Source organism: Gadus morhua, chromosome 9 (genome assembly GCF_902167405.1).
Source record: "Gadus morhua chromosome 9, gadMor3.0, whole genome shotgun sequence".
Classification (NCBI taxonomy): Eukaryota; Metazoa; Chordata; class Actinopteri; order Gadiformes; family Gadidae; genus Gadus; species Gadus morhua.
Window position 1 is genome coordinate 12,556,367 of NC_044056.1, and position 25,341 is coordinate 12,581,707.

Here is a 25,341-nt window from a genome sequence, read left to right on the forward strand (position 1 = left end):
TCCTCCACTACAGCCTCCTCCTCCTCCTCCTCAGGCTCCTCCTCCTCAGGCTCCACCTCCACTACAGCCTCCTCCTCCTCCTATACAGGCTCCTTCTCCTCAGCCTCCTCCTCCTCCTATACAGGCTCCTTCTCCTCAGGCTCCTCCCCTTCTACAGCCTCCTCCTCCTCCTCAGGCTCCTCCTCCACTACAGCCTCCTCCACTACAGCCTCCTCCTCCTCCTCCTCCTCAGGCTCCTCCTCCTCAGGCTCCACCTCCACTACAGCCTCCTCCTCCTCAGCCTCCTCCTCCCACGGGGCAGGAACGCTCTAGAGCTGGAGCAGATCCTCTGTCAACCTGAAGGTCTCTGGTTCGAACCCCGGCTCCTCCTATCTGAGTAAGGAGATGCCCCTGAGCAAGGCAGCTCACCCTCACTGCTCCCGACCGGCTGGCTGTTACCCTGCGTGGCCGACACCATTGTCGCTGTGCATGCCTGTGTTAATGTATTTATGAATGGGTGAATCAGTGTGGAGCGGCCATAGGGCAGAAGAACGCTTACTAAATGCAGTCCATAAAGCACGTTCCAGATCAGGTCCTGGACCAGGTCTGTAGAAAGGTCTCAGGAAGGACACGGTGGTGCAGGATGAAGACCTAGAGGGTTCCGATCTGATGAACCACGGAGACAGAAGAGGGCGAGGTCAGCAGACTGTCAAAGCTCTTTAATCAGATCACAGAAAACAGGAGATTGAAGCATTTCAAAGTGACATTTGACATAATCAAAATATATCGGTTGGGCAGGCGGGGCTGCCCCGTAAAGGTGGTGCTGATGGTGTTACTGTACCATACACAGGTGGAGCTCTGACAGAAAGGCTTTTTAAAAGGTTCATTGGTCAAGTAATCAGGAAGAGCTCCCCCTCGCTGCAGGTCGACATTAAGAGCTTTTCTCAAACAGCTGCTGACCAAACGGAAAGTTCAAACTAAAATAAAGTCCAACATCATGGCTCCAACAAGGCGTGTCAACGACGCCTCACTCTGATAGGTCCTTTATACAAACACACGCGCACACACACACACACACACACACACCCCTCAGCACCCACCCCCCTTAGCCTCGCAGCAACCAATCACAGACGACAAGCGCGTGTTCCTCCAGTGAGTCCAACTGACAGAAGACGGACCAGGTGGTCCGGGTCTCTTTGACCTCTGACCTCTCGCTCCCGACCACTCAACACACTTATTTACATACACACATTTAAAACACACAACCTATCTCTCTTAATATTTTAGTTACACACAACTACGACACGCAGAGCCCGGGAGTTCTAGAGGCTGTGATTCGCTGCTCCGTCCGGCCTTAAATAAACATGGTTGTATGGTTAGAGCATCAGCCCAATAAAAGAACAACACACACACACACACACACACACACAAACACTGGGCCCCTGGCGGTATGTATGTGTGTGGAGTAGGGCTTTGACTTTTGCCCAAAAATCGTATTCGAAGTTTGTTTGTTTATTAATATTAAAATATATTCGACATTTATTATTGATATTTTGACCATTAAATCCCTTCAGTAAGACCTGTATTGGGCTTCGCGAGGTTTGTTTACTGGTGCTGCTATGGTTACCGGTCTTGCGCGTTCCAACGGTTATTAGGTTTCTAATAAATCGCTGTCTAATCAATACTTCATTCACTGCCTCTTCCGTGGTCATTACAATATTATGAATGGACTGCGTCGGGTTGTCCGACGTCTCTCCCTCTTGGCCTGCCCATAACAGGTACGAGTATTACGAATGCCTAATATTCGTTCGAATTTTGATTTATTTATATTTATTCGAATTATATTCGAATGACGAAGTTCGGGATCAAAGCCATAGTATGGAGCGCAGCACACACACGGGGCCCTCGACGTTGTGGGGGCCCCTGGCGGTGTGTGTGTGTGTGTGTGTGTGTGTGTGTGTGGAGCAGCAGAATGATTGAGTTCCACAATAAAAGTCCCTTTAACCCCCGTGACCCCAGAGCGTCACATGATTGACTCTGGGCATTCACAACCACCGCAAGGCCTCTCTCAGAACCCCCCAGCACTGACCGCCCCAGCACTGACCGCTGTTGGACCAGTGCACAGACTGCAGCACAGGCCGTCCAGGTCTCTGGCCCCTGGTGCAGGGAGGGACCAGAGAGAGCAGGACTCCATCCAGGTAGAAGATGTTTAATGTGGAATGCGTCGTCAGGCCGGGCGGTCCCGGGGGGATGGGGATGGGGGGAAAATCAAAGCAGCAACAGTCTTCTAGGAAGTAAGGCTTGGAGTGGCGAGGCAGCACCCAGATCCACTACCTGCCGTAGGGGTCTCCATGGGGGAACCCTCCACTAGCAAGGCTGCTCCCCGGGGTCTGGGGGGCCCCCACCCTGGGGGGGTCCACTCTGGGGGGCTCTACCCTGGGGGGGTCCACTCTGTACCCCCCACTGAGGTCTGCCCTGGGGGGGTCTACCCTGTAGTCCACTCTGGGGGGGTCCACCCTGGGGAGGACGGGGCTGTGGAAGGAGGAGGTCTCTGAAGAGAAGAGCAGAGAAGACGAAGGTGGAGCTGCCACAGAGGAGTCTTCTACCGGCTCACCGAGGAACACACGGTCCACGTCTCCAGGGAGAGGGGTCCGTCCTGCTGCTGAAGAACCAGGCTGAGGGGGCGTTCCTGCGGTGGAGGGGCCCGGGGCCTCTGGGTGGGGGCTCTGTCCTGCGATGGAGGGGCCCGGGGCCTCTGGGTGGGGGGTCTGTCCTGCGGTGGAGGGGCCCGGGGCCTCTGGGTGGGGGCTCTGTCCTGCGGTGGAGGGGCCCGGGGCTTCTGGGTGGGGGGTCTGAACTGCGGTGGAGGTGCCCGGGGCCTCTGGGTGGGGGCTCTGTCCTGCGGTGGAGGGGCCCGGGGCCTCTGGGTGGGGGCTCTGTCCTGCGGTGGAGGGGCCCGGGGCCTCTGGGTGGGGGCTCTGTCCTGCAGTGGAGGGGCCCGGGGCCTCTGGGTGGGGGGTCTGTCCTGCGGTAGAGGGGCCCGGGGCCTCTGGGTGGGGGCTCTGTCCTGCGGTGGAGGGGCCCGGGGCCTCTGGGTGGGGGGTCTGAACTGCGGTGGAGGGGCCCGGGGCCTCTGGGTGGGAGGTCTGTCCTGCGGTAGAGGGGCCCGGGGCCTCTGGGTGGGGGCTCTGTCCTGCGGTGGAGGGGCCCGGGGCCTCGGGGTGGGCGCTGGGTCTGGCCCCGGCAGCGGTCTGGGACCCCCGGTGGATGCGGTGACTGACGATGATGTTGTTCCCGAAGCCCCCCATGGAGGCCATGGTTGTGCTCTGCTCGCGCTGGACCACCGCCGTCATGCCCCCCTCCGCGATCAGCCGGCGGATCCGGGCCAGAGCGTCCTCCCCCGAGCCCGTCTCGGAGCCCTCGGGGCCCGCTGGAACAGAGGATCACACACATGATATACACGAACACACACACACACACACACACACACACAACAGACACACACTTAAACAGACACACTTAAACAAACACTCACAATACATACATACATCCACTAAGAGACTAGTTACAAGGAGAGCAGAAACTAGTTACTAGTGGTACCAGGAGAGCAGAGACTAGTTCGCAGGACAGCAGAGACTAGTTCGCAGGAGAGCAGAGACTAGTTCGCAGGAGAGCAGAGACTAGTTCGCAGGAGAGCAGAGACTAGTTAGCAGTAGTACCATTGAGGGTGTCAGTAGCTCCGCTGGTGCCTGCAGGTCCAGACCCTTCACCTGCAGGGAGAAGAAAACTATTTTACAAACTGTTCTACGGTCCTCAGCTTCTACATGTACTAAAAGTACCCGTCCTCAGGTTCTAGGGTACCTGCCGACCCAGTAAGTGTTTCTTGGTTCCGTCCAAGAGATGTTTCCCATATTCACCATCTCTACTGTTAAAACAGTCATACTGTACCTCATAGCAGAGATGGGAAAACACATTGATATGCTCGCTCTCTCCCAACACACCGATGTGCTCTCTCCCCCTCTCCCCAACACACTGAAGTGCTCTCTCTCCCTCTCCCCAACACACTGAAGTGCTCTCTCTCCCTCTCCCTCTCCCCAACACACTGATGTGCTCTCTCTCCCCAACACACTGATGTGCTCTCTCTCCCTCTCCCCAACACATTGATGTGCTCTCTCTCCCTCTCCCCCTCTCCCCCTCTCCCCAACACACTGATGTGCTCTCTCTCCCTCTCTCCAACACATTGATGTGCTCTCTCTCCCTCTCCCCAACACATTGATGTGCTCTCTCTCCCTCTCCCTCTCCCCAACACACTGATGTGCTCTCTCTCCCTCTCCCCAACACATTGATGTGCTCTCTCTCCCTCTCCCCAACACATTGATGTGCTCTCTCTCCCTCTCCCCAACACATTGATGTGCTCTCTCTCCCTCTCCCCAACACACTGATGTGCTCTCTCTCCCTCTCCCCAACACATTGATGTGCTCTCTCCCTCACCAACACATTGATGTGCTCTCTCCCTCACCAACACATTGATGTGCTCTCTCCCTCACCAACACATTGAAACACACAAACACACACTAGGGCTTTGACTTTTGCCGAAAAAATCATATTCAAAGTGTTAATTAATATTCGAATATATTCAAATATTTATTAATAATATTTTGAACATTAAATGCCTTCAGTAAGACCTGGATTGGGCTTCGCAAGGTTTGTTTACCGCGTTGATATGGTAACCGGTCTTGCGTGTTCCAACGGTTTATAAGGTTTCTAATAAATCGCTGTCTAATCAATACTTCATTCACTGCCTCTTCCGTAGTCATTACAATATTATGAATAGACTGCGTCGGGTTCTCCGACATCTCTCCCTCTTGGCCTGCCCATAACAGGTTCGAATATTAAGGGCTGCCTAATATTCATTCGAATTTTGATTTATTTTCTGATATTCTAATTATATTCGATTAAGGAAGTTCGGAGTCAAAGCCCTAACACACACACACACACGTTTAACCTCCATTATATACAGTCTATGTTAAGTCGGTCTAAGTTAAGTCGGTCTTTGTTAAGTCTATGTTAGGTCGTCTATGTTAAGTCGGCCTGTGTTAAGTCTATGTTAAGTTGGTCTATGTTAAGTCTGTCTGTCTTAAGTCTATGTTAGGTCGGTCTATGTTAGATCGGTCTGTGTTAGGTCACTGCGTTACGTCGCTCTGCGTTACGTCGCTCTGCGTTACGTCGCTCTGCGTTACGTCGCTCTGTGTTAAGTCTATGTTCAGTGTATTCCACTCACCTGTGGGTTCCCCCTGGGTGGAGGCGGTGGTGCTGAGCTGGGGTTCTGAGAGGTTGACCTCGGTCTGGGTCTCTGCGTTCTGCTGCTGGACCACTGGAGTCTGGGTTCCCTGTGATGTAACCGAGGGGGCGGGGTTTCTGGGCTGTAGACCAATGGCGTTCATCAGACCCATGTCCCGGTCCAATCTCCAGCCAGAACGGTTGGGCCTGGGAAGACGAGCAGAACTTTAACGCGGAGCAGGGAGGACCCCACCCAGAGGAGGACACTACCGAGAGAAGGACACCACCGAGTGTCTCCATCAGAGGAAACCACCCAGAAGCCACCACCCAGAGGAGGACACCCAGAGGAGGACACCCAGAGGAGGACACCCAGAGGAGGACACCCAGAGGACATGGATGGAGGACATGGGTGGAGAAGGGCAACCATCAAGAATTGGAGCCATTTAGATAATCCCATCCAACCTTTACCCCGGCGCCCTCGCCCATCCAACGTAAAGGCCCGCCCAGCCAACGTTTAGCCCCGCCCATCCAACAGTTCGCCCCGTCCATTCAAGGTTTAATCCCCGCCCATCCAAACTTTAGGCCCGCCTATCCAACATTCATTCCTGCCCATCCAACCTTTAGCCCGGCCCATCCAACAATTAACCCGGCCCATCCAACCTTTACCCCCGCCCATCCAACATGGCCGCTTGGTGAATGGGGGTCCCCTAAACCCCTCTGAGGTCATTACCCAGGTCTGTCGGCGCTGCGGGGGCGCCCAGACCCCCCGTTGTTGACGGAGAAGAGCGGCTCGCTGCTCATCTCCCCCGGACTCTCCCCATCGCTGCGGTAGAAGCTGGGGACCCAAACACATCAATACCAATAACAGATCACACACATCAATACAAATAACAGGAAACACCACAGGTCCATGCCCTCGTTAAAAGTGCTAACGACCCAAAAGGCTTCCTGTCTACAACGACCATTAAGGGAATGCGCCAATCTTGGCTCTAAGCTTTAGACGTAATCGGTCTGATTAGATCAGTTTTACCCTTTGAAGTCATCAGTGGGTTTCCATTGGTTAAGTCACCAGTAATACTCAGTAATATGTTTTATTTTTTTGCGTCTCTTTAGAGAACAGCGGCTGTAGCAGCAGACACTCACACAGGCCGGCAGATGACCAGGTCCCCCTTGTTGGTCCCGTAGGCCAGGCCCAGGCCGGGGTCCGGCAGCCAGCGTGCCGAGTTGATGCTGACGTGGCGCCGCTGGTCCGGGGCCATGGGGTACACCACGTTGAAGACCATCTGGACACAGGACCACACGTTAGTCATGGGATTCACATCGCTGACACAGGACCACACGTTATTCATGGGCTACACCACGTTGAACACAGGGCCACAGCGTTAGTCATGGGGTAGACCACGTTGAACACAGGGCCACAGCGTTAGTCATGGGGTACACCACGTTGAACACAGGGCCACAGCGTTAGTCATGGGGTACACCACGTTGAACACAGGGCCACAGCGTTAGTCATGGGGTACACCACGTCGTCAAGGACCACATAGTCCACTGGGCGGGGCGCTCCCTGCAATGGATGGGCAGTCCTGTGCGGAGTTGGGCTAATCTAATGGACTCCGGTAAACATTATGAATGGATGCTTGAAGGGCTGTCAGCTCCATTACGTTTGTCAGGAGTCGTTGGAAGCTGTGTGTGTGTGTGTGTGTGTGTGTGTGTGTGTGTGTGTGTGTGTGTGTGTGTGTGTGTGTGTGTGTGTGTGTGTGTGTGTGTGTGTGTGTGTGTGTGTGTGTGTTTAGAGGTACACCCAGGTGCTCCAGGGTTGGGGGTACTCACCCGGACAGAGGTCTCCCCCCCATGGGGCTGCTGCAGGCGGAATACCTGGGCCACCATGTGGTCGGTGGAGGGGTGCAGCAGGATCCTGCGGGAGGCCAGCCCCACCATGACGTAGCAGCCCATGGGGGACAGGCTGACCGAGATGGCGTTGGGACCTGGAGGAGGAGACAGTCGTTAGTCAAGGCACATCTTCATCGATACATAGATCCACCTTCATGGAACCACCTTCATGGAACCACCTCCATGGATATATAGACACAACTTCATAGATCCACCTTGGTAGATCCACCTTCATAGATCCACCTTCATACTTCCTGAGACTAAAGTGCACGTTCTCTGTCAGAGTTAGCCATGCATTCTCAAAACTAATAAAAAAGGAGCTAGAGAGTAAGGTAGTGACTATTTGGAGGAGCAGCGTACCGAATCTCTTGGAGTAGAGCATCTCCCCCAGGTTGTGAGGAGCCAGGGAGTAGACGGCCAGGATGCCCTCGTCGGGGAAGCCCCGCTGGCTGCTGGGGATGAAGACCGCCAGCAGCTGGCCGTCCGCCGAGATGTCGCAGCTTGCGTCGTTGTAGATCTTACAGTTTGGCACCAGGACGTTGACCGTGGCTAGAGGGACGGACACAGGGTGAGCGTTAGCTAGAGGGGCTGCACCCAGCCCCCAGAGGGGCTGCATTCACCCCCAGAGGGGCTCATCCCTAGGTTCTACTGGTCCGGTCTAGGTAAACCCCATGCAGCGCCTCATCCCTAGGTTCTTCTGGTCCGGTCTAGGTAAACCCCATGCAGTGCCTCATCCCTAGGTTCTTCTGGTCCGGTCTAGGTAAACCCCATGCAGTGCCTCATCCCTAGGTTCTACTGGTCCGGTCTAGGTAAACCCCATGCAGTGCCTCATCCCTAGGTTCTACTGGTCCGGTCTAGGTACCGTTGCTGATCTCCGGGAGGTCGAACTTGGTGAAGTCCCACCACTGCAGTCGGTACGTGGTGTTGGCGATGTTGCTGGCCACCGCAGACTGCCCGTCTCCGATGGAGGCCCCTGGAAAAAGAAACAAGAGCCCTGCAGTAAGAGACCAGACACAAGACCCCAGGAGAACCAGGGGCCCCCAGGAGAACCAGGAGCCCCCAGGAGAACCAGGGGCCCCCAGGAGAACCAGGGCCCCCCCCGAGAGAACCAGGGACCCCCAGGGGCCCCCAGGAGAACCAGGGGCCCCCAGGAGAGCCAGGGACCACAGGAGAAGGGCTTGCTCTGGCTGAACTTGCCTGCTAACACTCTGTTTACGGAGGAGTGGGTTGCCAGGCCGGGCTGACCCCTCTCGTGGAAGATCCCGGCGTAGGGGAGGTACTCCGGCAAGAGGAACCGCCTGCAACACACGGAGGAACACGTCAAGCAACAACCGTCCAAAGACTGCTGAGCTGAATCCAACCCAGGAGCCGCTCTGCACTGGGGCTCCCTGAGGGGGGAGGGATGGGGGGTTATGGGGGGCGTGTGTGGTGATGGTTAAAGGTGAAGTGTGTGGTGATGGGGGGGGGGTTAAGGGGGGCTTGTGTAGTGATGGGGGGGGGCTAAGGGGGGCTTGTGTAGTGATGGGGGGGGGCTAAGGGGGGCTTGTGTAGTGATGGGGGGGGGCTAAGGGGGGCTTGTGTAGTGACGGGGGAGGTTAAGGGGGGCGTGGTTAAGGGGGGGGGTTAAAGGTCAAGTGTGTGGTGACGGGGGGGGATGGGGGGGTGGTTAAGGGGGGCGTGTTTAGTGACAGGAGGGGTTAAGGGGGCCGTGGTTAAGGGGGGGTTAAAGGTGAAGTGTGTGGTGACGGGGGCGGATTGGGGGGTGTTTAAGGGGGGCATGTGTAGTGACGGGGAGGGTTAAGGGGGGCGTGATTAAGGGGGGGCTAAGGGGGGCATGTGTAGTGATGGGGGGGCATGTGTAGTGATGGGGGGGCTAAGGGGGGCGTGTGTAGTGATGGGGGGGCTAAGGGGGGCGTGTGTAGTGATGGGGAGCTAAGGGGGGCGTGTGTAGTGATGGGGGGGCTAAGGGGGGCGTGTGTAGTGATGGGGGGCTAAGGGGGGCGTGTGTAGTGATGGGGGGCTAAGGGGGGCGTGTGTAGTAATGGGGGGCTAAGGGGGGCGTGTGTAGTGATGGGGGGGGTTAAAGGTGAAGTGTGTGGTGATGGGGGGGGTTAAAGGTGAAGTGTGTGGTGATGGGGGGGGGTTAAAGGTGAAGTGTGTGGTGATGGGGGGGGGGTTAAAGGTGAAGTGTGTGGTGATGGGGGGGGGGTTAAAGGTGAAGTGTGTGGTGATGGTGGGGTTTAGGGGGGGGTTAAAGGTGAAGTGTGTGGTGATGGGGGGGGTTTAGGGGGGGGTTAAAGGTGAAGTGTGTGGTGATGGGGGGGGGGGTTTAGGGGGGGGTTAAAGGTGAAGTGTGTGGTGATGGGGGGGGTTAAGGGTGGTGATGGGGTGCCTGGGAGAGGTGAGGACCTGAGGACCCACCTGGGGACGAAGCGGCCCAGAGAGGGGGCAGACATGCGGGCGTTGCGGGGGGTCCGGTGTCTGGCCCGCTCGCTGTTATCACTGGAGACAACACAACATACTTAGGACTAGACACAAGACGCACTGTAGGACTACAAACTACAAGACTACACACCACACACTACACGCTTCAGGACTCATTTATAACACGACTACTGTAAACCACAACAGGCTTCAGGACTAATGTACAACAGGCTTCAGACTACTGTAAAACACAATAGGCTCAGGACTAATGTGAAGCTCTGGGCCTCATTTCCCGATAACGATGGATCCACGCCCGTACGATCATTCTCACGATGGATCTTGCAAACCTTCGTGAATTTCTTTGGAGCGTTTCCCGAAACTCCTCTTAACATGGACTGCGCTAACGAGGTTCGTAGGATTGTAACTGTCTACTGACACAGTGCTGAAATGGGCTCCGTAGGAGGGGGAGACGCAGGAATGTCGCAGGAAAATGGGGTTACAAAGGGTTAAAATATCTCCCAATCAAGGCCAACAGCAGAGTAGCCTACGAAAAGAATAGACTGCAATAATATGAATGCTAAAGATATTAAAACACAATTGATTAGGCCTAGACCGACATATACAGTATAGCTAATCAGTCCTAATCGTGAATGCACGGTGTGTAATTTTTTTCACAGCATTTTTCCCTCCTGAAATAATTCCATATTACAGAAATCTAAAATAGCTTGTGTGACAACTACATTAATGTTAATGTGCTGATTTCTGAAACATGCTTAATCATAGACTACTGTTAGATTTAAACAGCAAGACAGAGACATGTTAGAAGTCAACAACAACATAATGTAATGCAGCAATTTATATTCCAAAAATACATGCGCAGCCGAAATGTACCGATCAGACGCCACGTCACAAGGCAACACTCTCACAAGGCATATAATAAAATCAAATGATTCCATTGCTCTTGTGTGGGAGGTCGCTTTCGAGCTGCACTTGCTGTCTCCCCTATGATTTTAATTCAACCATGGTTAAAATGTCCTCATATTGATCAATGACAGAAGACATGAATCATTCTGAGACCAGCAAGTTTTGGAGAATTTTGGAGAGTTTTTTTGTTGCGATTGTTTGCCATAAAGCACAGTAGGCACTGGGGTGAGGCTGTGATGAAGTTCATTAATTATTGGACTGTGTCTAGACAGTAACAAACATCCCTGACAGTGCACAATGGCAAAGTTGAGAGTGTGGTTTCTGTAGTGAACGTAGACTGCTGCGGGAAACTGTGCTGCGATGCGTGCCTGAACGCCGCTCGCTTCTTTACTCAGTGCGTTCAGGATTAGGACTGCATGTCGGCCTAGGCCTAATCAATTGTGTTTTAATATCTTTAGCATTCATATTACCGCAGTCTATTCTTTTCGTAGGCTACTCTGCTGTTGGCCTTGATGGAGTTATTTTAACCATTTGTATCCCCATTTTCCTGCGACATTCCTATGTCTCCCCCTCCTACGGAGCCCATTTCAGCACTGTGTCAGTAGACAGTGCTGAAACAGACATCATGAGCATGATCGTACGAGCGTGGATCCAAACGGGGCCCAGGTCTACTGTAAAGTACAACAGCTTCAGGACTACTGTCAAACACAACAGGCTTCAGGACTAATGTAAAACAGGATAGAACTAATGCAAAACACAACAGGCTTCAGGACTAATGTATAACAGGCTCAGGACTAATGTATAACACAACAGGCTTCAGGACTAATGTAAAACAGGCTCAGGACTAATGTATAACACAACAGGCTTCAGGACTAATGTAAAACAGGCTCAGGACTAATGTATAACACAACAGGCTTCAGGACTAATGTAAAACAGGCTCAGGACTAATGTATAACACAACAGGCTTTAGGACTACTGTAAGTTGGCGTTTGAAGTAAGTGAACCACCACTCACTCCAGCTCCTCAAAGTCCACGTCGCTGTTGTCCATGGCGGCGGCGGGCGTGGTGACGGGGCTGTCCGACGAGGAGGACAGGGTGCGCAGGCGGTTGGGAGGGTAGCGCAGCGAGCGCTGGCGGATGCTGTCCCTCCTGGACAGGTACTGGATCATCCTCTGGGCGTAGTAGGCTGCAGGGGAGAGTCTGAGCACAGCGGCACACCGGGTCAGAGGCACTCAAACACGCATGGCAGAAAGAGTTCAGAGTACTGGAACGAGGGATAGCAGATGGTCTATAGGTCTATAGGTGTAGCGGTGCAGGAGGTGGAGCGGTGCAGGAGGTGGAGCGGTACCTTGCTGGGTCGGGGTAGATGGGGTGGTCTCGGGACCCGGCCATATCGTAGCGGGAAAGGGACAGCCAGGAGGACTCCAGCAGCCTCCTGTATTCAACACAAACCAACACTCAGTAATCCCTCCAGTCAGAGGCGGGGGAGGGGAGGCAGACCGGGGACCCTACTAGGGGTGTGAATGGTTACAACATTTTTTTTGTAAATGGTTACACAACCCCTTTTTTTTTTTTTTTCGTGCACACGGTTAACCTTTTTTTTTATCAATGATTTTTTTATTTATTTTTAAAGTGGACTGCAGTCGTGCTATAGTGGGATTATTGGTTTATCGACAAGGCGGATACGCGAGCAGAATGACGCAAAAAGAAAGTTTGTTTGACCGGTTGCCATGGTTATCTCCGTGTGGTTCATTTGCAGTTGCGGTGTTAATTAGGATGTTGTCAGCTTACTGTTACATTAAACTGTAATCAGAAAACGCGGTTATACGCTAGACCCTAGAGTATCTGTGGTATAAAGGCTGGGACGAATTTCGAATTATAAATATGTAAACTTCTTGTTGAAAGTATGGACCGTCCCGAATCCAATTGAAACAATGGCGCCGTGATTATTATAATTTTTTTTGGTTTTCGTTTACTGATTTTTCCTAAACGGTTATGATTTACTAACCGGTCACACGTGTACACGTGTACCCGTGCACATCCCTAGTCCCTACCTCCGCAGGGAGTCCTCGTCGGGGGGCTCCACCGGCATCTCCTGGGCCATGGGGTCGGGCTGCTCGGGTTGGCGCCGCGCCCCCGCCTGCCGGTACACGCGCTCCCAGCCCAGGCTCTCCTGGTTGTACACCAGGTTGACCTCCGGGCTACTGGGGGCGGGACTGCCGGGGTAAGCCACGCCCACACCTCCCCCGGCTCCTCCGGAGGGCAGGGGCTCGTTACCCAGGGCGGGGCCCCTCCTGTCGTGGGCCGGCTCCTCCGGCCCCCTCTGGCCCTCCTCGTGGGACCAAAGGGGGGCGGTGGCGGTTGGGGGGTCCCCGGCAGCGGTGGAGGAGGTCTGGGCGGTGCGCTCCCAGCGCTGGGAGTCCTGGTTGAAGGTCAGCAGGTTGTGGCACGCCCGGCAGCGGTTCAGGTGGGCGCGGGACCCCGAGGGCCGGCCCCCCGAGGGCCCGGGGGGGTGGAGGTGGGTGCGGGCGGGGGGGCGCGTCCCGGAGAGGGGCGGGGGGTGGAGGTGTGTGCGTGCGGAGGGCCGGCTGCCTGAGGCGCCGGGGGGGAGGAGGCAGCCCTCGGGGGTGGGGGCGGAGGACGGGGGCGGGGTCGGGGGCTGGTAGTGGATGATAGTGGGGTGGGCGGGGGCCCCGGACGTCCCCGCCCGGTCCGGCTCCATGTTGTTGTTGAGCAGCTCCTGGCCGGGCTCCTGGGGGCCGGGGGCTCCGCCCACCCCGGGGGCTTCGGGGTCCTGGCCGCGGTCGAACTCCATAAAGTAGCGGCTCAGGTTGCACTGCAGCACGTTGCGGAACGCCGCCGAGTTGCCCCGCCCCCCGTCCCAGAAGGGGTGGTGCCCCCCGCTGGTCCCGGCCCCGCCCCCCCGGCCCAGGGAGGCCCCGGGGCCCGGCTCCGACCCGCGGGGCTGGGAGCCCCGCCCCTCGGTGGCGGAGGTGTAGACGGGCGCCTGGGAGGAGGAGTCCTGCTGCCGGACCACCGACACCGGGGAGGAGAGGGAGGAGTCGTGCTGACGGAGCACCGACAGCAGGCTGACGGAGGAGGAGCAGCTGGTGCGGGGGGGCAGCATGCCCGCGGACAGCCCCCCCGCGCCGCTCAGGGGGCGGGGCCAGCCGGCAAGCCGGGCGGAGGGGTGGGGCTCCAGCAGCTGGCTGGCGGGGGGGCTCGGGGGCGGGGCGTGCTGCAGGGAGGCGGGGTTATAGTAGACCGAGGTGAAGGCGGAGGGGCGCTCCGACGGGGGGCGGGGCTCCGTGCGGGCGGAGGAGAAGGAGGAGGCGGGGAGGGGGGGGTCCGCCACCAGGCGGGGGTCAGAGGGGATCCCGGGGGGGATGTCCGGTCCAAGGGAGGAGCTATGATTGGCCGAGCAACGGGAGCACAGACAGACCATGCCAAGGTGCTGGGTGCAGCCCGGGTAGGCCTGGCCATGGAGGGGGTCCGGGAACTGCATCCCGGGGGGCACGCCCGGAGGGTCCCCCAGGGAGGGCCCGGGGTCCCCCCCGCCCCGTGGCGCCTCGCCCCCCTGGCCCGGCGAGGTGCGGGACGACAGGATGTGGAGGAAGTTGTGCAGGATGGGGGTCCGGCGCACGGGCTGGGAGGGCAGGAAGGAGCGCTGGCGGAACAGCGGCATCTCCACGCTGTCCATCGGGACCTCCGCGTCCTCCTCGCTCTGACACAGGGAACACACACACGCACACCGTTATACACCACACACAAACACACACACCAACGGGACCTCTTCGCTCTGACACAGGGAACACAACGTTACACGTGCACACGCACGCCTTCTCTACTGGCCCCTGGGGGTCATCACCTGCTGGTTGGAGGGGTTCACGATGGCCGTCAGCAGGTTGTGTCCCAGGGGGTCGAACCTCACCAGCCTGGAACAGAGACACGGGTTATCACGGCCTCTCACTCCTTAATTCAGCCATTCATACACACATCAGCTCACTGATGTTCAGGTACTGCTGAGCATAGAGTTGGGGGGGGGGGGGGGGGGGGTGATCAATCCAGAGACCCCAGCCTGTCGGGGTGTGGACCCTCCCACTGTTTAGAGGGGGGTGGGTCCACACTGAGGACCCCCCCAGCAGCGCCTCCTCCCTTGTGTGTCTGCTAATGGTCCCACCTGACTCTCTCTGTGTCGCTGGCGGTCTTGACCACGGCGAAGGGTTCCGGCCGGCTCCAGTCCCAGAAGTGCAGCTCGTTGTTGGTGGCGATGAGCAGCAGCTGGGCGGTGGGATGGAAGGCCAGCGAGGCGATGGCCACGTTGCTGTCCGTGAACCAGCTCTCACTGCCGCCCTGCAGGTACAAAGCGCCACGTCATATGGCCACGCCCGAACAACGCTGAGGCTACAGTGCTAGCCGCTGATACACTTCACTATGAAGGCTGATGCTACTTCAATAGCCTCAGTACAATACCACAACCATGTAGGCTAATGTGAGCCACGTAGAACGAGGAGTAGGGCAGGGTTACCATAGTAGCCCATACAAAATAACATAAATATACAAATACCGAACTTCTAGACAGTAATGTCAGCAGGTGCTAGTACTCACATGGAGGTACTAGTACCCACATGGAGGTCCCAGTACTACAGTAATGCGGCAGCAGCAGGTACTAGTACTCACATGCAGGTCCCAGATGCGTACTTCCCCGTCCAGACAGCCCGAGGCCACCAGGCCGGGGATGGAGGGGTGAAAGGTCACGCACCAGGGGGTCCGGCGGTGCCCAACAAGCGAGTGGAGGCACTTCCCCGTCTTCACCTCCGTGATGTAGATGTTGTGGTTGACGTGGGTGGAGGCCATGAGGGTGCTGGGGGACAACAGCTGTTAGACCCGACTAGAGGAGCCCAGCACTAGACTAGAGGAGCCCAGCACTAGACTAGAGGAGCCCAGCACTAGACCAGACTAGAGGAGCCCAGCACTAGACTAGAGGAGCCCAGCACTAGACTAGAGGAGCCCAGCACTAGACTAGAGGAGCCCAGCACTAGACTAGACTAGAAGAGCCCAGCACTAGACTAGAGGAGCCCAGCACTAGACTAGAGGAGCCCAGCACTAGACTAGACTAGAAGAGCCCAGGACTAGACTAGAGGAGCCCAGCACTAGACTAGAGGAGCCCAGCACTAGACTAGAGGAGCCCAGCACTAGACTAGAGGAGCCCAGCACTAGACTAGAGGAGCCCAGCACTAGACTAGAGGAGCCCAGCACTAGACTAGAGGAGCCCAGCACTAGACTAGAGGAGCCCAGCACTAGACTAGAGGAGCCCAGCACTAGACTAGAGGAGCCCAGCACTAGACTAGACTAGAGGAGCCCAGCACTAGACTAGAAGAGCCCAGCACTAGACTAGAGGAGCCCAGCACTAGACTAGAGGAGCCCAGCACTAGACTAGACTAGAGGAGCCCAGCACTAGACTAGAAGAGCCCAGCACTAGACTAGACTAGAGGAGCCCAGCACTAGACTAGAGGAGCCCAGCACTACACTAGAGGAGCCCAGCACTAGACTAGACTAGAGGAGCCCAGCACTAGACTAGAGGAGCCCAGCACTAGACTAGAAGAGCCCAGCACTAGACTAGAGAAGCCAAGCACTAGACTAGAGGAGCCCAGCACTAGACTAGAGGAGCCAAGCACTAGACTAGAGGAGCCCAGCACACATCTGACACTAATATTAGAAATACCATCGGGTTCAATTACACATTTTAATGAACAACAATAGAGCGTAACAGTGACCGCTCCCTTTTTGAACAGCTCTGGTTCCGGAAGTAAATTTCCCATTAATTTTCCCCATTGACTTTTCGGAAATTCGTATATAAAAAGAGTTTTAGGCCTGGAACCAAGTCAATCGTTCGTCTTGGTAGTCATGACTATCAAACATTTGATTCTGGGCACAAAAAAAAAAAGGAAAACTGAAGAAAAGGCAAGGGTAGAAAACTTTGTACATTACGTTTGTGAACGAGTGGAGGAACTACTCATCCCATGAACCATTGCGGAGTGCGGACCTTTTCGCAATGGTTCCAACACAATAGCTTAGCGCGTTTCTTGCCTCTTATAACCTTGTCATCATTATATTGTATATTGTTAATACAAGTTGTGTCATATATTCTGTGTGTGTGGGTATGTATAGTGTTTCGTATAGTGCATAGCGTTGTCATCGACATGGTACATCTCTTCGTTGCTTACTGCAGTCACCGTGTAATAACGTTGATCGTTTTTAATACATGTGAATTCAGTGTCGTATTCCAGTTACTTATTCATTCAACATTATGTATTACTATGCTTTTATAGTACCAATATTACTAAAAAAGCACTGCTAGTGCTACATCATACATTATTTTATTTTTATCATATATTCTATGTCAACATATTTTTCAACAAGTATGCTATACAAAAAAAAAAAGTTGACACAATATATGAGGAAATTAGCTATAATAGCTTATTTCCTCTCCAACTCTAACCACAACTCTTTTCCTTAATCATGATAGAGTTCAGTAGAAGTTACAGTCCTCCACAACTTGACGAGTGCGGGTAAATGTTTCCATGGTAACAGCGAGCTCCACCAATCAAAGACGTTGTGTCACAGGATTAAGTATAGTTGTTACAATGACATTGCGAATAAATAGTGTTTCCTAAAAACTAAATGTTGCCCATTTAACTTGTGGTTTGTGCAGGAGCATAAACCATAGATTCACAATATATCGTCGTGTGGTAGGAACTTTACGGCTTTTAATCAAAACCCATGTGGGAGAAAATGCATGCGATTTTTACTTCCGGATCTATACTGTTATGCTCTGTTTAGACGTACATGATACGCATATTATTTATATTGAGAAATGCTGATGCAACGTAGAGCTCACAAACAGAGCTCACAGACGTAGAGTTAAAGCGGTAGAACCGTAGAGCCTCACCGGTCGGGGCTGAAGGCCAACAGGAACGTTGATCGAGGGCTGTCTGGCAGCTCCACTTTCTGTTACACAAAAACACAAAAAACGTCTGTTAACACACACACACACAACCTTCCAGTTAACACACACACACACACACACACACACACACACACACACACACACACACACACACACACACACACACACACACACACACACACACACACACACACACACACACACACACACACAAACACACACACACACACAACCTTCCAGGGAATACAGACACAACCTTCCAGGTATTTCTGAGTGAGCGTTTCCTACTGGTTCTATCCCTAGTGACCGTTGCCTACTGGTTCTGTTACCTCCTGGTTCTCTCCCTAGTGAGCGTTACCTCCTGGTTCTGTTACCTCCTGGTTCTGTTACCTCCTGGTTCTGTTACCTCCTGGTTCTGTTACCTCCTGGTTCTGTTACCTCCTGGTTCTGTTGCCTACTGGTCCAGTTGCCTACTGGTCCAGTTGCCTACTGGTCCAGTTGCCTACTGGTCCAGTTGCCTACTGGTCCAGTTGCCTACTGGTCCAGTTCCCTACTGGTCCTGTTGCCTACTGGTCCTGTTGCCTACTGGTCACCCCCTAGTGAGTGTTACCTACTGGTCTGTTACCGACTGATTCGTTACCGACTGATTCGTTACCTTCTGGTCTGTTACCGACTTGTTCTCTCCCTAGTGAGCGTTACCTACTGTTCTGTTACAGACTGGTCTGTTACCCACTGGTCTGGTACCGACTGGTTCTCTCCCAGTGAGCGTTACCTGGCTCTGCCATTTCATCCAGCGCAGCTTCTCCTCCACCAGCTGCTGAAGGAGGCGCTGGGAGCTGAGGTTGGAGGAGCCGCGCTCCCGGCTGGACAGGATGCGGACCGAGTTCCTGTGGTAGGACGCCATTCTACAGTGGGCTGGGGAACCACCTCAGAGCGCCCTCACTGCTGCCAGGCAACACCTAGACTGGGAGGAGGAGCAGGGAGATCAGAACCCCATCAACCCCAGATCACCTGGAGACGTCACACCAGTGGGCTGGACTGGTTCCCCTCATGACCTCACTCCAGGCCCCTGGATTCTACCGATACAATATGACAAGGCAATACCTCCAGATCTGTGAGTCCTGATGTTCAAGAAAGGAGCAATTCTGAACAATTTTGCAGTACCAATTTCTCTCCTCTGCGAATGTCATCATCTTGTCCTGTACCGTTATATAGAATTGAATAATTGACATTTCACAGTTTAACTAATGTAACTAATCCAATAACGAACATCCTTCTCGTTTTAAATATTGGCCATACAAGGTGTAACCAACTTCATGTCTCCACTACTAGCCAGACTGCAGAGTGTGTCGAAGTCTATTTTAAGAAGAAGTGATTAGACCCAGTAAGCCTGGCCTTTATCAAACATTAGAAAGACACAACATCTAAAGCATCTTAGGGGGACGCTTGGTGCAATATAAACCTTGTATGGGGGTTTTAACTCCCAGTATAACATGCATCTCTCAGAACAGAATCAAACCAGTCCAGCATTAGTGTGAAGTTGCAGAATGCAGATAAGAGTTCATTAAGATCAGACCCGCTGCTTTACACCACATCCATATTAGAACACTTATACCAGTATACAAATATCCAGTATAAACCTTACACCAGTACTCACATCCCAGTATAACCTTTACACCAGTACACACATCCCAGTATAACCCTTACACCAGTACACACATCCCAGTATAACCCTTACACCAGTACAAACATCCCAGTATAGCCCTTACACCAGTACACCCATCCCTAGTATAATCCTTACACCAGTACACCCATCCTAGCATAACCCTTACCCTGGTACACCCATAGTATATCCCTTACATCAGTACACCCATCCTAGTATAACCCTTACACCAGTACACACATCAGTGTATAACCCTTACACTAGTACATATATCCCAGTATAACCCTTACACAATTACATATATCCCAGTATAACCCTTACACCATGACATACATCCCAGTATAACCCTACACCAACGTTAAACGCAGCGTCGGCCCACTAGCCTCAACTGGAACCCCGAGAAGAACTTCATTAAAACACAACACACACACCACGGATACACAGACTACACACAACCTACACGTAGGGTACCCATGACGTCCGTCGGGCGGACGGTCACATCGCGCGGTGTTACCTTTCTTTCGCCCGTCTTTTAACGATCATTTCCATCCCAGGAACGGATCCACCCAGCAGCGGTTAGCGGTAGCCTTGCTAGCTATAGCTAGGCTAGCTGTAGCTGTTAGCTCCAGCTCTGCTTCTTCCAAACGAAGGAAATGGATCTTCAATCAAATCATAAAACCCGAGCATCGACGTCGGTAGTGTGTGTCTCAGCTACTGCCCGCCGGTCAACATCCCGATAGTATCCATCATGCCTCTCAAAGCGCTGGAAAGAAAATATCGCCGAGTGCTACGAGGCTAATGGCTAGCGTGTGTAGCCGTGAGAGGAAACACTGGAGACAGGCAAGCTAGCGGAGCGCAGAGCCATTTGAGACAGGCGAGATAGAGGAGGGCAGAGCCACTGGAGATAAAGGACAGAGCCACTGGAGACAGGCAAGGTAGAGGAGCGCAGAGCCACTGGAGACAGGCGAGATCGAGAAGGTAAGAGCCACTGGAGATAAAGGACAGAGCCACTGGAGACAGGCAAGATATAGGAGGGCAGAGCCACTGGAGACAGGCAAGATATAGGAGGGCAGAGCCACTGGAGACAGCCACTGGAGACAGGCGAGTTAGAGAAGCACGGAGCCGCCAATCCTAGAGCGGCTGCTGTCACATCTTGGCCACTCAGGGCCGTTTCAAGGAATTTGGGGGGCCCAAGCAAAACGGACATGGGGGGCCGGCTCCCCCTCAGGAACTACAGCATAGCCATACAGTCTAAGTTCACCCACACTTTATATGAATAAAAAATGTTTGGCATCCCAAGCCAATGTTATACATTGACCTACTTGAAGCTTAACATGGCATTTAAGCATTCTGCTTTTTGAGAATTAGACAGACGCACCTGGCGTGCATGAATACAACTAGACATGAATATTCCAGTCTGCTTTGATGGACGGAAATTATCGTGTGGTTTTCCTAACACCCATTTGGTAAATAGATTATCACGGTGGAATAGTTAGTATAGCAGAGATACTATGCCACTTTCATCAAAACCTATTACAAAGCTATAGCAATGTCATGTCATTAAATACGATAAATAGTGATTCTGGAAGAGATCTGCATCTTCCTTATAATGTTAATAAACGTATGTAACCATATTCCATCCGTTCGAAAAAAAGTTAGCAGGTAGCTATGCTAACATAATTCTTTTTTTGCTAGCCTACCTGCCGACAAGTTTAGCTATTTTATCCAGTGTAATTTATCACTTACCACTATCTTGTTTTTTCTTATCTTCCTCTTCCTTTCTCTTCTTTCTTTTATGACTTCCTGATTCATAATTCCGCTTCATGACTGCCGAGGTTTTGTATTTTGCCGGCAGCAGAGATCACAAACCTGGCTGGCTGGCTTCTGTCAGCGACTGAGAGGGGCCCCCTCGAGGGGGATCCCGATAACAGTGTCATTGCACTTTACTGCATTGACTATCAAAGGGGCGCTCAGTTTGTCGTTGCATTTTGGTCATAACCAGCTGTTGTCTTGGGGCCCCTCAAGGGGGATACTGATAACAATGTCATTGCACTTTACTACATTGACTAAAAGGGGCGCTCACAGTTTGTCGTTGCATTTTATTCATAACCAGTCGTTGTCTTGGGGCCCCAGGCCAGCTCGGGGGCCCCTCGAGGGGGATACCGATAACAGTGTCATTGCACTTTACTACATTGACTATCAAAGGGGCGCTCTCACAGTTTGTCGTTGCATTTTATTCATAACCAGTCGTTGTCTTGGAGCCCAAGGCCAGCTCGGGGCCCCAAGCAACTGCTTGGTTTGCTTGCCTTCTCGCGACGGGCCTTATACTCACACTCATGTGGAATAATAAAACACTTCTAGGAACGATATCATTCCTAGTATGATTATTGTACTATACATGATCAATATCGATATCCTTAGAGCTCTGGTGGAGGGCTGATAGAACATGTTGAGATGCAGAGGGCTAATCTTACGGCGCTACTCTTACCATCACACAGGGAGACGCTGTTTTCCACTCTGGACGGCCGCAGCTCTTTTGCCGTCAGAACGGCCAAAGACCTGCGGCCGTGATGAAGGGTGGCTCGGACTCATTGCTTTACAAATTCTTTATTAACTCAAACTGATTATTTTAACAACAAAGAAGGAAGTTTCTCTGTAAGAAATACCAAAAATAATAATAACCACATTTTTTAGAAAACGACAAGAACCAGGAATCGTTCCTGAAAACTGGAGACTGGTGATAAGGACCACAGGCTGAGACCACCTGGACCCAGCCATTCCGAACCGAGTAGTCCAGGAGGAAGCAGCAGCAGGAGGAGCTGTTATGTTTCATTCATCACAGCTGTCACTGTCGCTGGACTCCAGGACGTAGCCACACTCCTCCCCTGTGTCCTCAACAAAGCAGACGCCTGCAGGACACACGCACCCATAAATCATCACACACCCATCAACACACCCATCACACCTACTGGTCAGGCCTATATCTCCAGGTATATAACCTGCATCTCCAGGCATATATATAACCTGAATCTCCAGGCATATATATGACCTGCATCTCAAGGCATATTACCTGCATCTCCAGACGTATTACCTGCATCTCCAGGTATATAACCTGCATCTTCAGGTATACAGGCCTGTATCTCCGGGTACACAGGCCTGCATCTCCAGGTATACAGGCCTGTATCTCCAGGTATATAACCTGTATCTCCAGGTATACAGGCCTGTATCTCCAGGTATATAGGCCTGCATCTCCAGTTATATAACCTGTATCTCCAGGTATACAGGCCTGCATCTCCAGGTATACAGGCCTGCATCTCCAGGTATACAGGCCTGCATCTCCAGGTAAACAGGCCTGTATCTCCAGGTACACAGGCCTGTATCTCGAGGTATATAACCTGTTTCTCTAGGTATACAGGCCTGTATCTTCAGGTATATAACCTGTATCTCCAGGTATACAGGCCTTTGAGGGAGGGATCTCCATACCGCGGTGTGTTGCATCCTCCTTTTCCTCCTCCTCTTCCTCCCAGTGTTCCAGGTCATAACTCACCAAAGGGTTCTGGGGGGAGATGACATTCAGGCTCATCGCTAGGCAAAAGTATGTGTTGTCATGGTGATGGTGTTGCCTTGAGTAGTCATGAGATATGATGGTGTCGTGGTGGTTTGGTGGTTTATGTTGTCATGGGAACCTTGTGAGTCAGCAGCTGGTTCCAGCGGGTGGCCGGTTCCTTGAGCAGCAGCAGAACCGGCTGGCGGCCCCTGAGGGTCCAGCTGCAGGCGTCCGGAGCCACAGTCCCCGAGAGGGCCAGGTCGGCCCGGAACCACCGGCCCCCCACGCTGCCGCTGCACGCACACACACACACACACACACACACACACACAGACACACAGTCATCACCATGATATCTAGTCGGGGAGATGCTCAGGGGTCAGGGGTCAGCTGACCTGTAGACGACCCGGTCTGGGTAGAAGTCACATGTCTGCTGCTCCGGGTCGGTCAGCTTCAGGGTTACCACGACCCGGTCGGCCGTCTCGTACCACCTGACCTGGGGGTGGAGCCTAACACAACCAATCCCATCAGGCCCTGGTACAACCTGAACTGGGGGTGGAGCCTAACACAACCAATCCCATCAGGCCCTGGTACAACCTGACCTGGGGGTGGAGCCTAACCCAACCAATCCCATCAGGCCCTGGTACAACCTGACCTGGGGGTGGAGCCTAACGCAACCGATCCCATCAGGCCCTGGTACCACCTGACCAGGGGGTGGAGCCTAATAACTAATCACATCAGGGTTACTGTGCGTTCACACCAAAGGCTATAAAGCGTTTTGAGCGATAAAAGCCCATTCACTTTCTATTAGACATGAGCGATTAAGCGATAGGAGCGATAAAACGCTTGAGCGATAGCTTTAAAGCTGTAAAGCTGTAAATGAGAGTTGAAAACAGCTCAACTCTATGCAAATGAGCTAGTAGTGTTTCGGCTGTAAATGACCGCCAGCCAATCAGAATGAAGATGTCTCTCGCCGGCATGGGTCCCAGTAAACATATGCGAGAACTTTAGTTCCTAGTTCCTACCACACATTTGTTCCTTCATCATGGTGCGTGAGATTTTGAGTTGCGTGTCCCAAGCTCAAATGTCCCGGTTTCCACCAACCACTATCCCCTTTTGTCCGCGATTGCATAGCCAACATGGTCTTATTATAGCCCGATCATTAACTAAAAAACACAAAGAATAAAGCATCCAGCATATGATTTCAACATTGTATGAGGGCATACGCAATCGGCATTATGCAACAGGGATGGTCGCACAGTGGAATGCTGATCGAAACCAGCGGACGAGCGGTGTGTGGAGATGTGCGCGCATTTCAAAAGCAGAGATATCGACAAAAATCTATTGCTAATTTGTCAGTTTGCCGTGTGTCTGCCTGGCACAAATGCTCCCGTTGAGCGGATCTTTTCCATAATAAACAATACTACACACACACACACGATCAACTAAGCTATAATTTAGCATATAAGCAATTGCTCCATTAATTGGTTATTCAGTGTTGTCATGTATTTATGCTTATTATTATTTTTCTATTGATCAAACTTATGAATATCTTGTGTTTTTGTGGCTCAGCATCAGCACTTGCCTCAACTACGAGCGGGCAGGCAGGCAAAAAGCGCGACTCCTTTAAATGGAAAAGCAAAATGAGAGATATGAACTGTAAATATTTTGGACAGCGTTGCGTTTTGAGCTATTCAGCGATTTTGCATCTTTTACAGCTTTTGGTGTGAACGTACAGTTAGGGTTAGAAGCCAGTGTTTATGTTTCCTCCATTATTGATCATCTAGTAAAGAGGATCATTAACCCCTTCAGGGTTTGTTAAAGAGGATCATGAACCCCTTCAGGGCGTGTTAGTAGAGGATCATTAACCCCTTCAGGGTGTAGGATCATTAACCACTTCAGGGTGTGTTAGTGACGAGGATCATTATCCCCTTCAGGGTGTGTTAGAAGAGGATCATTAACCCCTTCAGGGTGTGTTAATGAAGAGGATCATTAAGCCCATCAGGTTGTGTTGAAGAGGATCATTAACCCCTTCAGGGTGTTTAGCCCCGGTCAGGTGACTCTAGTGTTCTACCTGCTCATTGGCTCAGGGCTTCCTGGTACATCAGCTCTGATTTGTCCACCACCTCCACTCATCTGATCCTCTGGGCGGTCATCCAAAGTTTCCTGGAGGGGCTGGTCTTCAGAGCATTCTGGACCAGGGGTCTCCTGCTCGCTGGTCTGGGAGGGGTAGAGTCTGGACTCTGCTTCCTCCAGTGTCTCCTCCGGAGGCCCTGGCGGTCTAGACCCCCCTCCGGGTCCCGGGACAGGACTTAGTTAGATCAGGACTAAACCATGTAGACCTCAGCCTTTAGACCCAGTTTATCTGCTCTTCCCATTCTCACCCAAACATCTGATCCGTGTCTGACTGGGGTGGGGCCCCGCCCCCCTGGGGTGCGGCCCCGCCCCCCTGACACAGGTCCTTGAGCAGCGCTAGATGCTCAGGGTTGCTGGTTCCCTTCCCAGTGTCCAGAATCAAGCGGCGCACATCGTGGTCGTTAATGCAGGTCTTTACCCCTGGGATCCAGCGCACTTTGACCTCAAAGAGAAACATAACAAGAGCCAAAGTTTAACCACCAAGGCAGCTAGAGACTAAGTTTAACAACTAACCAGAGACTAGATTTA

General features: G+C 53.0%; 2 protein-coding genes across 7 annotated transcripts in view; both read right to left on the reverse strand.

The window, feature by feature from the left end:
- Nucleotides 1–217: 217 nt before the first annotated feature.
- ambra1b (autophagy/beclin-1 regulator 1b) lies at nt 218–20,254 on the reverse strand. 4 transcript variants are annotated; one of them, XR_003977936.1, is made up of 22 exons: nt 19,645–20,254; nt 18,240–18,431; nt 17,450–17,508; nt 15,178–15,361; nt 14,678–14,850; nt 14,366–14,432; nt 12,552–14,221; nt 11,846–11,932; nt 11,512–11,697; nt 9,571–9,651; nt 8,347–8,447; nt 8,012–8,122; nt 7,510–7,698; nt 7,090–7,244; nt 6,403–6,542; nt 5,990–6,094; nt 5,261–5,466; nt 3,699–3,749; nt 3,195–3,409; nt 2,084–2,942; nt 539–645; nt 218–372 (listed from the first exon to the last, which is right to left on the reverse strand). XR_003977936.1 is itself a non-coding variant. In XM_030365942.1 (20 exons), exons 2-20 carry the CDS (start codon nt 18,369–18,371, stop codon nt 2,310–2,312), a joined length of 4,545 nt encoding a protein of 1,514 aa, XP_030221802.1. In that variant the 5' UTR covers nt 18,372–18,426; nt 19,645–20,254; the 3' UTR covers nt 684–2,309. The 4 variants fall into 4 exon arrangements, 2 of the variants coding, with proteins under 2 accessions (XP_030221802.1, XP_030221801.1); XR_003977935.1 differs by having other exon boundaries at nt 218–645; XM_030365942.1 differs by lacking the exons at nt 218–372; nt 539–645 and having other exon boundaries at nt 684–2,942; nt 18,240–18,426.
- Nucleotides 20,255–21,721: 1,467 nt separating this feature from the next.
- The window catches only part of tdrd12 (tudor domain containing 12), a 30,345-nt gene continuing 26,725 nt past the window's right edge, over nt 21,722–25,341 (reverse strand). For 2 of the 3 annotated variants that reach the window (XM_030366421.1, XM_030366420.1), the window contains exons 30-35: nt 25,062–25,255; nt 24,752–24,958; nt 23,073–23,186; nt 22,817–22,970; nt 22,614–22,686; nt 21,722–22,039 (exon numbers count right to left, since the gene is read on the reverse strand). In XM_030366421.1, the coding sequence (XP_030222281.1) occupies nt 21,960–22,039; nt 22,614–22,686; nt 22,817–22,970; nt 23,073–23,186; nt 24,752–24,958; nt 25,062–25,255 (822 nt within the window). In that variant the 3' untranslated portion in view covers nt 21,722–21,959. Of the gene's footprint in view, nt 22,040–22,613; nt 22,687–22,816; nt 22,971–23,072; nt 23,187–23,207; nt 23,346–24,751; nt 24,959–25,061; nt 25,256–25,341 lie in introns of those variants that run through there. The other variant, XM_030366422.1, reaches the window with a different exon arrangement.